Here is a 14,882-nt window from a genome sequence, read left to right on the forward strand (position 1 = left end):
TTAGATTGCATCAAAATATTTATGAACATTACGATTTAATTGGATTCCTCTTGGCTTAGCACACGACACATTCTATCAAAGTCATCCATTAAACTAATACATTTGGTTTGAAATAAGAAGATTGTATCAGCCCTTAAACACCATGTCAATGTGTTTGATGCCGTAAGGCTCTAAATCCAAATGCCCCTTGTAGAGAGAGTACATAGAGCCTTGGAAATTCACATTATTCTGTTTTAATTTTAACCTGGGATTGAGACAATCAACAATGCATTGTTGTTCAAATACAAACATCAGAAAACCAACAACAATGTCAGAACACATACCTAAGTAAATACATCATGTTTGAGAGCCATCACATTATAAACTGTTGAATATGTGTTACATATGCAGAATATGGCCTTTTTAAGTGGTAAATCAACAGTACATCATAAAATGGTCAAGCGTCATTACAATATTTCATTCATTTCTTTTGCGAAGAACTACACAATAAGAATAAGATACTTACCTTTAACACAGTGCCATCATATATACTGTTGATGGTGGATAGGCAGGAACCTGCCGATATAAGCAGATGCTATTATGAGTAAAATGCAATTCAGCAGTCTCTGAAGCATAGTTGTACAATATGGATTTTTTAATTACTATACAAATGGGTTTTTTCAGCTTCTAGTGATATTTTTGTTATCAAAATAAAACAATGCATATATCACACAAATAAATGGACTAAAATGAGAGGTAGAAGAGCAGCTGCTGCTGTCCAACACTGTGGTGCTGAATTCCAATAGATCTGGGAAAACCTCTTAAGAAACTTTGGTCAAACAGAAATAATACTTAATCATTTGACAATACAATGGGATGAATTATTATTAACTCTCTATAGTTTGATTATTTTTTTGTAAAGAATGAATAGCAACCCCACACATCCAGCCAGCCACCACATGTCATCAGTGGACATTTTAAATACAAGTTTATAAAGCCTGCCTTACCTGTCTCTCTCTCTCTCTCTCTCTCTCTCTCTCTCTCTCTCTCTCTCTCTCTCTCTCTCTCTCTCTCACACACACACACATTTGTCTCGTACTGTTTCTGTGTAGACTATGTCAGTCTTCCAGCTGAGTGCCCTGTTGTTTTATAGGGCAGCTCAGTGACTCGTCTACTAACTATAATGTACCTTTATAATGTATACATTATAAAGGTAAAGGTATACCTTAAAGGCCACATTTAGATATGTGTGAATATTGTTTGGCAACAGCTCTGTGTAATAATAATAATAATAATAATAATAATGCACACAGTGCTTTACACTGTGTGCTGCAAACTTTTCACTATAGCATCTAGACTCCCCAGGAACCTACGCCAGGATACTGTTCGTGGACTTCAGCTCTGCTTTCAACACCATCATCCCGTCCCTGCTGCAGGACAAGCTCTCCCAGCTGCACATGCCCGACTCCACCTGAAGGTGGATCACAGACTTCCTGACCGACAGGAAGCAGCACGTGAGGCTGGGGAAACACGTCTCTGGCTCCCGGACCACCAGCACAGGTTCCCCCCAAGGCTGTGTTATTTCCCCTCTGCTTTTCTCCCTTTATACCAACAGCTGCACCTCCAGTCACCAGTCCGTCAAGCTCCTGAAGTTCGCGGATGACACCACCCTCATTGGACTCATCTCTGGTGGGGACGAGACCGCCTACAGGTGGGAGACTGACAACCTGGTGACCTGGTGCAGCCAGAACAACCTGGAGCTCAACGCTCTGAAGATAGTGGAGATGGTTGTGGATTACAGGAAGAATGCAGCCCCACCCGCCCCTCTCATCCTGTGTGACTCCCCCGTCGACGCTGTGGAGTCCTTCCGCTTCCTGGGCTCCATCATTACCCAGGACCTCAAGTGGGAGCTGAACATCAGCGCATCATCCGCTCGGCCGAGAGGGTTATTGGCTGCAATCTGCCATCCCTCCAGGTCCTGTTCACTTCTAGGTCACTGAAGCGGGCCAGAAAGATTGTCACTGACCCCTCCCACCCTGGACACAACCTGTTCGAGTCCCTCCCCTCTGGTAGGAGGCTGCGGTCCATCAGGACAAAGACCTCCCGCCACACCAAAAGTTTTTTCCCGTCGGCAGTCGGGCTCATCAATGGAGCCCGGGTCCCCCACTGACTGACTCTGTCACCCCCAGGACTACCTCCTCTTCTTCCTCCTTCCTCTCTCCTCCTTCTTCCCCCTCCTTCCTCCTCTTCCTCCTCCTCCTCCTCCTCCTCATCCTCCTCCTCATCCTCCTCCTTCTTCTTCTTCCTCCTCCTCCTCCTCCTCCTCCTCTATCCTCCTTCTTCCCTCCTCAGGCTCCTCCTCCTCCTTCCTCTCTCTCCTCCTCCTCCTCCACACACATGTCACTTTAACATGCACTTTAACTTAAACACACGTCACATGTAACATACACTTTAACTTAAACACACATGTAACTTGAAACACACACCCAAACACTTTAACGTTATTTGTTGTCCGAGCACTTTATCTTACACTTAAATTAATACACACATTGCACTGTTGCTGTCGCGTTGATTGTTGTTTGTCATGTCTAATGTTGCACCTTCCGCCAAAAAATAATTCCTCGTTTGTGTAAACATTCCTGGCAATAAACGGTTTCTGATTCTGATTCTGATTCTGATTTACGATAGGGGAGAATAGAAATAGTTTGTACATAAAAGAAAGGAAAATAATATGGAAAACAAAACACACTTGATTAAATATGATAAAATGGAATACATTAAAACCATAAAATAACTAGGAAACTGAATACTGTAATAATAATAATAATAATAATAATAATGATATTAAACCAGTAGCAATAATTGCAGCATACACATATGAATGAATAGAAACTGCGGCAGCATCAAAAGGTATCCATTCTCCTCTACTCTGTTGTTATCTTTTCTACATCAGGGGAGATGTGATTAATAAAGCAGAAAACATTTTTTCCATTTTTATAACATTCCAAAGAATAAATCTGTCTATAACTATGGTTATGTTTATCGCCTGTTTTCTTATTTTGTTGTAGAGTGTCAGTTCTCACAACCCTGCTTGAAACAGAAGAACTTCCCAAAATGTCTCACTCATCTATTGATTGGCCCTTACCAATCATCACCTGACTTATATCCTGTGGATAGGCCTGTTTGGACACCAAGTGTACTGCTCACACTTGATCTGAGTGACACACTGCATCATGATGACGGAAATGTGTCTGACAATAAAGCCAGGCCTTTGAGCACAGAAATACAGTTTATTATGTCCCAGCAGGGTTCAGCCTTTGAGCGCCCATTGCACTGGTGGTGTGATTCAATTCCATTAACAGGGCCATGTTCAGACACACTCAGTTGATGCACCTTCCTCTCACATCGTATGGGATTGCAGGGAGCAGTGATCTTTCATAAAAAAGTAACAATCACTTATTTGGGGGAGCATTTTGCACAGCACAGTCTCCTAGACAAACTGTGCTATATGAGACAATAATATTGTTGATAAGATAAAATCCTACACAAATATATTGATTACATCTATGAGGACAGCTTGATACTGCAGCACATGTACAATTTCAGTCAGTCTTCAAGTAGTTTCTAAAATCATAAATAGAGATCAATGTGGACAGTGACAAAAGAGACTTGAGGGAAATCATCAATAAGAACACGTTTGTATACAAGGCAGCCAGTCACACCAACATTTATTAAAATTGACTTGCACAAAGACCTGCACAAAAGTCTTTCATTTGTGAACAGTGATATTAAAGAATTGAAGCTGCAAGCCAAAATGTCAACATAGCCTTAAAAATAAAAAATAAAAGAGACCACTTGTGCATTCGATTTAGTCATGAACTTAACTGACCTGTCCTTGTCCTCTTGTCCTCACTGACAGTTACGCATGGTTAAGTCAAGTCAAGTCTGTTAGATATTCAAAGCATGGCTACCATGGTGACAATTCCCCCGAAATAAATGCTTTGAGAAAGTGGTGGTATATAAGTGGTACTGTTATTGTTAATAAACATGCTTTCTCACATTCTGAGCCACGATGATCACCATAACTTTATTTATTCACACAACAAAGGCAGACAGTTTGATTAGTTATAATAGCCAATTGAAAGACAGGTGACTTTAAAACAGGGAAAATGTCAAAATCCAGTGTTGAGAATGTTTTGCAGCCATTGTTGAAACCATCCATCCATTCCCTTACAAGGAGGCCATTTTTGGTTTCCCAGTGAGCCATAACAGTTTGACGGTGATCCAGCATACTTAACTCATGGATTTGAAAGGTAACACGATTTTTTAAGGTTGGGATCAACCGATAGGGTTCGACTGCACTATAGTAAACAATACTTTGAGATGCCTTTATTATTGTTCATCAACAGTTTTTAAAGCCATTCTGCTGGATGTTAAAAGAAAAAAAACATTAAACATTTTTGCACCAAAGATGCAAAAGCAGGAAGTGATTCATTTCTGTTGTTTTTGCCTTTGTCCAAAATGTATCTTTATCTATATTTTCTATAATGCAAGTAAGTTTCCATGACCTTCTTTTTGCGCCCCCATCAGGCTCACATAAGGGTACCTCCAGCCTATGTTTTCACACCTTACATCATCCATCCATCCATTTTCAATACCGCTTATCCTCATTAGGGTCGCGGGGGCGCTGGAGCCTATCCCAGCTGACATAGGGCGAAGGCAGGGGACACCCTGGACAGGCCGCCAGTCCATCGAGGGCACATGTAGGGACATACAACCATTCACTCTCACATTCACACCTATGGGCAATTTAGAGATCAATTAACCTGCAGCATGTCTTTGGACTGTGGGAGGAAGCCGGAGAGCCCGGAGAGAACCCACGCTGCCACGGGGAGAACATGCAAACTCCACACAGAAGGACCGCTCCGACCGGGAATTGAACCCGCGGACCTCTTGCTGTGAGGCGACAGTGCTAGCCACTACACCACCGTGCAGCCCTAATATCATGTAAAAAACAAAAAGCATACAGTGAGTTGGAAAAGCAGGATATTTTGAACAGAGATTTACACAATATTATCTAATGTTATTAACATGATATCAATATTATTATTATTATTTTATACCACAGTTATTGTCAATATACCTTGGTTGATTGAAGTTTTGCATCTGTAACATCCTGTTAGTCCCATCTGTGTCTCCTGAGTGGTCATTCCCGTCACCTGCTCTCAATCACCTGCCCCTGGTTTGTCCCTCTTCCAACCCCACACATATATACTGCCCTGCGTTCCCGTGCCAGATTGTCTTTGTTATTCCTAGTGTGTGCATCGCCTTCCAGTATTATTTTCCCTTGTCAGCTTATATGTTTGTTTTTTTATCCTGTCGATTTGTTTGCCTTCCCGGACTGAACCCTAGTGTATGACCTTTGCCTGGTAAAGGACCTTGACTTGCCTCACCTCGTCTCCAGTGTCCTCCTCTGCTCTTGAGTCTTTTGTCTACCCTAGAAACATGACGGCATCCCTTTGAAGATGCAAACACGTGTTCCATAATGTTCCTGATTGTGATGTTTCATCTACATCTTCTCTATGTTTTGCTTGAAAACAATATGACCTTTCATATACTAAATATATCCAGCGGTATGTTCTTTTCAAAACGGTATCAAACAAATGTCAGTCTTAACAAATAAACTCACACTCAGAATTTAAGTTAATGTAGTCTTAGTCTTTCCATAAAATGCGAATGCACTTGGGTCTTTTTCGACTTTGCATGATGAAAGTAAAACATCTGTTTGAAAGTAGAGGCATCAGCCTCCCCTGGGAGCAGCAGGGGGCAGTGTAACACCATGGTTTGGAAACATGTACAAAAACAAAGTTTTCTTTTATAATGACTTTGAGACAATACTGGGCAGTAATTGAGTGTGCACTTAAAGAAAGAGAATGGTTACAGACAACAGCAGTGATTTAATGGTACAAGATCAGATCAGCTTTCTGGTTTAGGATTCTAATGGGCTACTCTATCCTCACGTCCTGTCTACTCTGTACTGTATGAGTTTAGCTTCAGTGACAACAGCAACAGTGGGCACTACTGCTATCTCCTCTCCTTTCTTCCTTCCCTCACCTGCATACCCACATGAATTGGCCCAGAGCCAAACTGACAGTGGAGTCCTGTCTGCACTCTTTGGAGCCTCAGCGGACCCAGTCGCACTCTTCTTTGTTCCATCAAACTTCAGAGGAGACAGAAGTATTCCCTTTCAAACGTAAGTACCAGTGTGTGTTGGTTTTCCTATAACCGTACCTCAAAACCATGAGATCAGGAACTTGATTTCAGTCCCTGTACACACTGCCAGCACTCATTTGGGTTTTTTATCTGTGTGGTGTGCCACATTGGAGAGAGCAGTAGAGAAAGGATGGTGACAATAGAGGAGTGGGGATAGAAGGATGAGATGGTGGATGTAATATGATAAGGTGGGTAAAACAGCACAGACAAAACATCAGATTGCAGACCAGGTGCTCTCAGAGAGGCCAACTTTCATAGAGTCCAGTTCGTATACATTTTTGTAGACAGGCTGGTCTTCACACAAGCAGAGTAAAAATTGCAGAAAGGGTAAGCTGTAGATGAAATGAGGGAGGAGTATTTGGGTTTTATGGGGGGACAGGAGTAGAAAATGAGTAAACTTTGGATACTGAATCAATACCTCTTGTGGATCCCTGAGGGACAGACGAAAGAACGGCCTCCTCCTTGGCTTATTTTTCCAGCGGTGGATGGAAGAACAGTGAGAGGTCTATCCTGCTGCGTTAATAAAGATAGCAGTTTTTAATTCAGCCTGCACCCCTCAGACATTGACTGGCTGCCTGGAGTAAATCGTCTTCTATTCAGCCCTCTCTATTCAGCCATCACTCGCTGTATGTCTCCCTATCTCGAAGCATCTTTTTTCTTCACTCAGCGTGCAATCTCGTTTTAGGATCCTGTGGCTAAAGCTCTCCCGCCCCTTCAGCTGTGTTCTCAGTGAGTCTCCGCCACAGTATGGAGCCTCCTCTCCAACTGAAGACATCCTGTTTGTCTCCAGTGAATCTACACTTTGCCTCGCTATCCACAGATGCACTTTTGTGTGGATTAGTTTCTCAGTTGTGTAACGCCAAGGAGTAGATATATGTCTGGTGCAGCACAGAGGTGACACATTTCATTACACTTCACGAAAATGCCATGACTTTTCCAAATATACACCTCTGCATGAAGGGAAAATCATCACACGCAACTTACTTGCAGGGAGCATGTGCATTTTTTTGTGTGTACTTGTTTTTCAGATTTAAAAGTTAAAGTTATTCATGCCCTGTAAGAACACAGTGGCTCTTTGAGAAGCCTGTCTGCTGAACAGCACTGCTCTGTATACAGCGAGAACCGAAGTGTTTCCCAAACAGCTCACATATATCACTGCTTATATAAATGTGTGTATATATATACACATTAGTCATATATATTTATATATATATATATATATATATATATATATATATATATATATATATATATATATATATATATGACTATTCTTAGAGCATATTGCTGAAGGTAACATTTTTTAACACTTTGTAAGGTTTATATGGTGTTTTAATGTACCATAACGAGAATATAAATAAAACATGATCTTAAAGAGAATTACAAAATCTTCACTCACCATGGCTACATGTCTAGTATACATAATATAAATGTCAACATAGCAGGACTGTCAATTACAAAAATAGCTTTCTTTCTAGATAGACTGTCTACATTTTCTAGTTGCTCCAGTTGAATGCTGGTTCACTGTTTGCTACATCATGTCATTCACCTTTTATATCTCCGACACTCATTTCTAAATGTGTGCAATAAATATGTTACAGTTCATCTACACAAAACTCTTGCTCTTATAGTTAAATCAACTCGAAGATATATCACTCAGAACCCGTACATGTATTCCACCAGCTGACAGGTGTTTATCCTTCCATCACTTTAGAGTCAGTATGCTCGTTCATGATGACTTTACTGCAGGTTTGAGATTTGGCTGCAGCAACCTCTTTAGGAACAGCACACTTTAAAGATAGTCACCACAAAACATCTGATTGTCAAGAGTTCTTAGCTAAATCCAAACCAGACTTCTGTGCTGCAAGCATGTTTCCACGTTCACTCTCTAGAACTCATACTGGGAAACAAACATGGTGACTTTGGTGATGTACCGCCCCAGCTGGACTCGTCTTTCCAGCTCGCTCATCTCCACTTCTGCTTCCAGTGTGGCAGGGCCCTGCACAGGGTCCACCAGCATCAGCTGACCTGTCCCACGGTCTGAACGCTGGACTGTGAAGTGGCGTCGCGCTTGCCTTCCCCCCAGCAGGGAGAAGCGAAGCGTGTCTCCAATTGGACGTAATGCTGAGACCCTGAACATGACACGAGGAGCTGACAGGTTTGACACGACAGCCAGGTAATGGTAGGAGAAGGAGTTTGGGGTCTGGGAACATGCCTTGTTGTCCACAGGACAGGGGTTACGTTCACAACGCCTAGAAAAAGAGTTAATCCAAGAGTGAGAAATGGTGTCTATGGAGTTGGACTAGTTATACTGTCAACATTTGTATTTGGTCTAAAACTTCATCCCCATATATCTACTAATTTAAATGAAAAAAAAAATCACTATTATTTATACAGTGAGGTGGAAACCTGTTTTGGATGCAAAAAAAAGAAAAAGATTCAGGATGCTCACATAGGCGACGTCTTGACATACGTAGCATTAGGGATTTTGGGGCAGTCCACACGGACACACTGGAAACCACCATATGTGTTAATGCACATTTGGTCCTTTGTGCAGTTGTTTTGTCTGGTGGCACACTCATCAATGTCTGTGAGGAAACATAAATACAGCAAGACATGTATAGAAACAGAAAAGGTATTGAGGACATCATTATCTCACAACCAACTTCATTGTCCGATGTATGTCTCATTACCTGCCTGCTGTCTCCTTACTCACTATACTCTCAACCGGCCCCCGGCCAGTGAGGGGCATAGCAGAAACTATCTTTTGGAAAACTTTAACATTAAGAAAATGAAAAGTGATAGCAAATCAAAATACAGAAAAACACCTACCTTTACAGCTGCGTCCATCGCGAGTCACATTGTATCCGATAGGACAAGAACAGCGGTAGCCTCCAGGTGTGTTAACACAAGCATGTAAACACAGTTTCCCAGCCTGACCATTATGGAACAGCTCACATTCATCTATATCTAAATGTAGAGAACACACACACAGTTAGCGTTCCACTAGGGGCAATAAATGGTCACAGGGGAGGTATTAGTCCTACCAGTGCAGGTGTTGCTGTCTCTGCCAGAGATGGTGTATCCTGGCTCACAGGTGCAGTGGGTGGTCCCCTGCATTATAGTGCAACGTGATGGACGAACAAAAGGCCCCATGGTGGCAGCCGGCAGGGTGGCAGCAGCGGCAGTGGCTGGGGAGGTGGCGGCAGAGGTGTTTGTCATGGTGACAAAGACTGAATGAGAAAGACAAGAAAGAGGAATAGTAAGTGTTTTCATTCCTTGCTGTACTATTTTCAGTTATTTCAAAATTGCTTTTCAGTCCTATTAAGTATGAGAGTTTTAATCCCATGTGCAGATAAGCTCCATGTGCAAATTCAACATCATATCATGACTAGAATAAACATCTGTATGTTTATGATTCATGTAATTCAATTGGGGTTTTTGAACAGGTTATGTAAAAAAAGCCAATATTTTCTTATCTGACATTGTCTGAAATTCTAAATCCTTGATATTGATATTGGCCTAAAAAATACAGTATAACAGCCAGTATATAGTTTATACCTGATTCATCACCATGAACCCACGAGACAAGGCTCTAAAACTCCTCAAATAGTAGATCTCATAAGATATCAAGTGAGTGAGTGAGTCTAGTCATAAGTGTGCCTTGTTGAATTGTAGGTTGCCCAAAAGAATAAATAGAGCCATTATCTAATGAGCAACAGACGTAACAAACTATATGCCAGCATGTAAATATCTATTATATAGAGTAAAAGCAACAAAATGGGCTCCAGAAATAAACAATTGTCAATCCACATCAGAGAGCAGACCGCTGTCACTCAACCAGGAGTGACAGTGGTCTGGCCAATTTAATAAAACCCACTTTGTGGTATGTAGCACTGTCTTTGGATAGCTAGCCAAACTACTGTCAATGTGATCCCTTTCGCAGACAAGGTGGATTTGGATACTAGCCAATAAAAATATGCTCTGCAGTAAAGGGCTGTCTTGTAAATGTATTTATAATATGCATCTGCTAATATTAAGGTATCAAAACAGTTGGTGCAACCCAAGGCCCAAACCCCAGGTATCTGAACTGGTATACAACTCCATACTTACATGTTGGCACGGGGCTCTGACAGGTCAGTCCGGCCCAGCCTTTGGCACAGACACAAGAGAACTGGTTCACTTCATCCACACATGTCCCACCATTCAGGCACGGAGAAGACGCACACTCATTGATGTCTGAGGGAAAAGACAGACAGGAAGGTTGTACAAGGAGACTTCATTGCTACATTTGAACCTTCTAGAGATACAAGGACATGTGCAACCGAATATCTTTGATGCCTGAAGATAAGAGGACGTGTCATGATTGCATAATGCATGTTAAAGAGTGAATAAGAAAACAATGGAGGAGATGACTAAATGTTAGTGGAGGAAACCCCGTCTTGATCAAACAGCTGTTATCTTAAAGTCAGTGAGCTGTCAGAGGATATACAGGTTGGAATATCACATGTCACGGCATTCAATAAGCTCTCTGGACAACATGCAGAGTACATAAAGAGGAAATATGATCATGAGTCACACATGAAATGTATCTCTACATAAAAAAATGTTGGTGACAAGCATTGAACACAACAAGAGGAATGGCAATAGAGAGCAGGAGAAGAGAAGGTTACAAAAGGACGATGAAAGAGTTGCAGTGATCAGTGGGTTAGATAACCAGATGAGTGATGGTCAAGGTGAAGAAGAGGAGAGAGGAGGAGGCAGTGGAGAACGTGACCATCACAGTGAGGCCGGATAGCTCAAGATCATCAGCCCTGGTATGTCACCTCGGCAGGTAGGCTGCTGGCCGCTCCAGGTCAAGCTCTCCTGACAAACCCTGCTCTCTGATCCCACAAGTTCATAACCAGGGTCACACAAAACGTGAACCTCATGGCCCACGGCGTGTGACCTGCCGAGTTTCCTCCCATTGATGGGCCCGTCCAGTCTTGGGCAGGTACCTGAAGGTGATAGAGAAGCAGAAAGGCAGATATTTCCACATTTAACATTTGTATAAATCTGTCTTTCTGAGGGTTTTGCTTACTGTTGATGGTTCTTGTGGTCTGCTTCCCAGTGCTGCTCTGCAACAGGTTTATTTTCTTCTTCAGGTTGCGAAGACTCTGCAAATAAGAGGCTTCCTGGGTTGAGAGAAGTTTCTGGACCTGCTTCAGAGAGCCCTGTATTTCCTGTCTACTCGGACAGTCCTGGAACAAAAACAGAGAGGATGACTAATGTCATTAGATGTTGATAAATATTTCACAACAAACTTTTTCAAGTGTGAAGTAAGTGTAGCCGTATAATGGTAAGCACTCTTCTTCAATGATTTTGATATGATAAGATTATGATTTGTACACACTACATTCTTCTAAACCACAGCAGCACATTGCACTATACATAGTTTTACTATTTGGATCTTGGAAGCTACATAATCAATCTTTTTTTTTATCTCTATTGAGTTTTCTTCAAGGCTGTTTTGCGGAATTTATGAATACAGAAAAGATAAAAATTTAAAAATAAATATTTGTCGACATGGAAAAAGAGACCGCAGGACCACAAGCCAATGATGTCATTGATGTATTAGCCAGATAACTAACTTTCCATACATTCGCAAGACTCAAAACAATGTTAAAGATTTTTTACAATTTAAAAAAAAATGTTTATAGTGTCTGACTCTGAGCTAATATAACGTACTTACCTATAAATAACGTTCTATAGTTACCACACGTTCTCCATTTCTTCCTTTTCACAATTCTGTCTATGATTAAAAATGTAGCCACCAGATTACCTCATAAATTACACCTGCAAGTTTTGTTTCTTAGTAAACATACTGTCTGCATAATAAAATACATTGATACCTGAGGTTACCCAACCAAAGTAAATATATTGCTTTATTACTCAAATGTGCAAGTAGATGTTTTAATTTAAAGTAAAGTATGAAATAAAATCATGGCTCCAAACAAAACTTTAATAAACGATCAGCTCCACTGCATGTAAACAACCGAGGCGGCTAAAGGAGTGCCCTTGAAGACCTGAGTACAGATGCTGGGCTGTTATATGAGCCAGTAAATGCAGTAGGATCACTGTATGTTTGGCCAATGTAAGTATTTGCAAGCAGGGACCTCGTCCTCTCAAAGCCAGATACTGTAACTCAGTCATAAACACAGCAACACTCTCTGAAAGTTCTCTATTCTAGTGATGTGGTTTTCATGCATGACCCCGTCTGGATGTTTAAAAGCTTCATCACATAAAGTTATGTAACTGCCATGTGTCATTTTAGGAGATGGGATGAAATCAGCAAAAGTTTACTCGCTCCTTATGATGTGGTGGATTTCAGGGTTCGGGGTCAGTCTGTCGGATATAAACGCCCTGAGCATAAACATTACCTGTTACACCTTCTCTTTCTATTGGCTGCAGGGACGAGGTAGTGGCTCTGACTTGTTTTTCTATCCACGTCCTTTTCAACAGCGTCATTCTACGCCTTCTGTCCTCTCAGGCATGTATTCAGACAACCAATTAGTGTTTTCGTCCAGCCAGGGTTATGTAAAAAGAGTCAATATTTGCTGAAAACACCTTTCTGATTTGAAAAGAACTAGCGTTTGGAGAGCCTTCAGTCAGCTGGGAGGGGTGGCTGGTGTGTATAGTGTAGTTGTCAAAGGCCTCTTTCTTCCTATGTGAAGCAACATTTCACATGGCTTCATGTTAACTGGGTGTGTAGGTGGCATGCAGTTCAGGAGCTGAAGATGACAGTGCAGTACTATTCAATCTTCAGATTATTACCACTTTGAAACACAAAAAAACACCAACTTCACACATACATCAACACATTAAAGCATAATGGCCATCCCCCAGTAACACACGTGCGCAAACAAAGGCAAACATGCAAAGGTCAGAAGGGAGTCAGTCACTTAAATATGCGTCTTTTTGGAAACATTTAGCAGGAATACATTAGCATAGCTGTATTGAGTGCATCCACTTACTGCCTCTGGGGTCTTGTTCCTGAAGCTTGCATGCAAAGTGAAAGGAGCTCAAAATGTACTTTGTCAAAAATCTTTTCTGTGATGCCAAGCAAGGACACTCACAGTAAAAGCTGTTCTGAGAAAGGTTAGACAGATTTAGGCAGTTTTTGCCTTTCAAGCTATATATGCATGATACTTATTACGAGGCATATTGTAATCAGTTCAATAGATAGAATAGAACTGTCTTTGTCAGCATGTGTCAGGACATTCAACTTATTCCAACTACATTAGCCTGTGATTGAGTTCACTCACCTGTCCAAAAGTAGGATGGAGCGAACAGAAACAAAACAAGGTGATGAAAATCTCAGCAATCATGTTTCCACTGGTCCAAACCAACACGCAGTCGACGATCAGTCCTCAAATGTGTTAGAAGTCGCAGGCAGTTTGAACTGAGTATGTGCAGAGTCTCCAGGTGAGAGAGTGACCACAGTTGGCAGTTGGAAAAGCTGCTGCAGAGAAACGCTGAGGAATGTTGGGTTTACTCTTCAGGAGCCAATCAGGGAAAAGAGACTTTAAGAAAAATGTGACCACATTATTATCCCTTTACCTAACTTAGTGTGCACTTCCTCTCTGTTTGAGCAGCTTAGTTTGTATCTCAATTATACACAAGTGAAAGAAAACGGAGCTCCACTGTTCTGGATCACTAGTGAGATGAAAATCATTATGATTAACCTGCTATCACTATAGTTTTTAATGGTTTCTGATGTTGTTAAAGGCTTGTTTACAGCAATCCTTAAACACAAGATTAAACTGAGCCAACATTGTCAGTTATGATCAATGAAAAATATATAATAATTGTAAAGATTGTTCAAATATACCTTTTTCCATTACTATACATCGTCTAACTCATCTCTCGAGAATCTGCCAGTTCAACTTAAATACAGAGTGCTATTTGTGACCTGTGATGGACACAATGTTCACTCACAGTAATGTAGAGAAGCTACAGACAAGATGTGCACTGTTGTATACTTTTAATATATTGGACTGAACGAAATACATCACATTTTTCTCAGGTTACAAACAAAGGGCCAGACCTGACATGGCTGTATCATGACAATGGGCTCTGGACTGCGATATGACAGTGGACTGAATATAAAAAGATGGATGAAGATGACGGGTAGTAAATATGTATTTCCCAGTTATATATTAACACTGAAAACAATGGTGACTTAAAAATAATCATTCATTTTTCTTCCCATTTACCCCCACTATATCTAAATAATTTAGACCCAGCTCCCCAGCTGAGTTGAAAGTCAGGTTACTGACTTATTTTCAACATCTTCTTTAATACTGTCGGCTGTGGAGGAAGTAAAATGATGTCCATTCTACAGACGAAATGGCCTTTGTGGAAAATGTGCTAATTTAAACTTAAATGTTAAAGATGTTGATTGTGTCTCAGAATAAAATAAAACTATGCTGATGCAGAGAAAATATTTAGTGTGGAGATGACTTCTGTCATCACGGCAGTTGCATTCACCTGAGAAGTCCTCTTAGTGGGTGATCATGTCTGACTGAGCCTAACAGATTGTGTGCAAAGCTGTTGTTTGTTCACAGTCCATTTTCTGATGCAGCAAAATT

The 14,882-nt window shown here is 41.1% G+C and overlaps 1 protein-coding gene across 1 annotated transcript; it reads right to left on the reverse strand.

Moving 5' to 3' along the window:
* Positions 1–8,140: 8,140 nt before the first annotated feature.
* Positions 8,141–13,619, reverse strand: LOC117751590 (fibulin-7). The gene is made up of 8 exons (XM_034563523.1): positions 13,557–13,619; positions 11,333–11,492; positions 11,079–11,249; positions 10,366–10,491; positions 9,300–9,485; positions 9,085–9,222; positions 8,705–8,840; positions 8,141–8,504 (listed from the first exon to the last, which is right to left on the reverse strand). The coding sequence occupies exons 1-8, from the start codon at positions 13,617–13,619 to the stop codon at positions 8,141–8,143; spliced, it is 1,344 nt and encodes a 447-aa protein (XP_034419414.1).
* Between the last annotated feature and the right edge of the window lie 1,263 nt (positions 13,620–14,882).

The sequence above is a fragment of the Cyclopterus lumpus genome, chromosome 3 (assembly GCF_009769545.1).
Source record: "Cyclopterus lumpus isolate fCycLum1 chromosome 3, fCycLum1.pri, whole genome shotgun sequence".
NCBI classification, from domain to species: Eukaryota; Metazoa; Chordata; class Actinopteri; order Perciformes; family Cyclopteridae; genus Cyclopterus; species Cyclopterus lumpus.

What these genes read in the sequence shown, in the direction of transcription:
- LOC117751590 (XM_034563523.1), bottom strand. Translation starts at nt 13,619, where the DNA reads ATGATTGCTGAGATTTTCATCACCTTGTTTTGTTTCTGTTCGCTCCAT. An exon ending in TCCATCCTACTTTTGGACAG is followed by an intron (nt 11,493 to 13,556) that starts GTGAGTGAACTC and finishes TTTTTGTTCCAG; the next exon opens with GACTGTCCGAGTAGACAGGA. An exon ending in TCAGAGCCCCGTGCCAACAT is followed by an intron (nt 9,486 to 10,365) that starts GTAAGTATGGAG and finishes TTTCTCATTCAG; the next exon opens with TCTTTGTCACCATGACAAAC.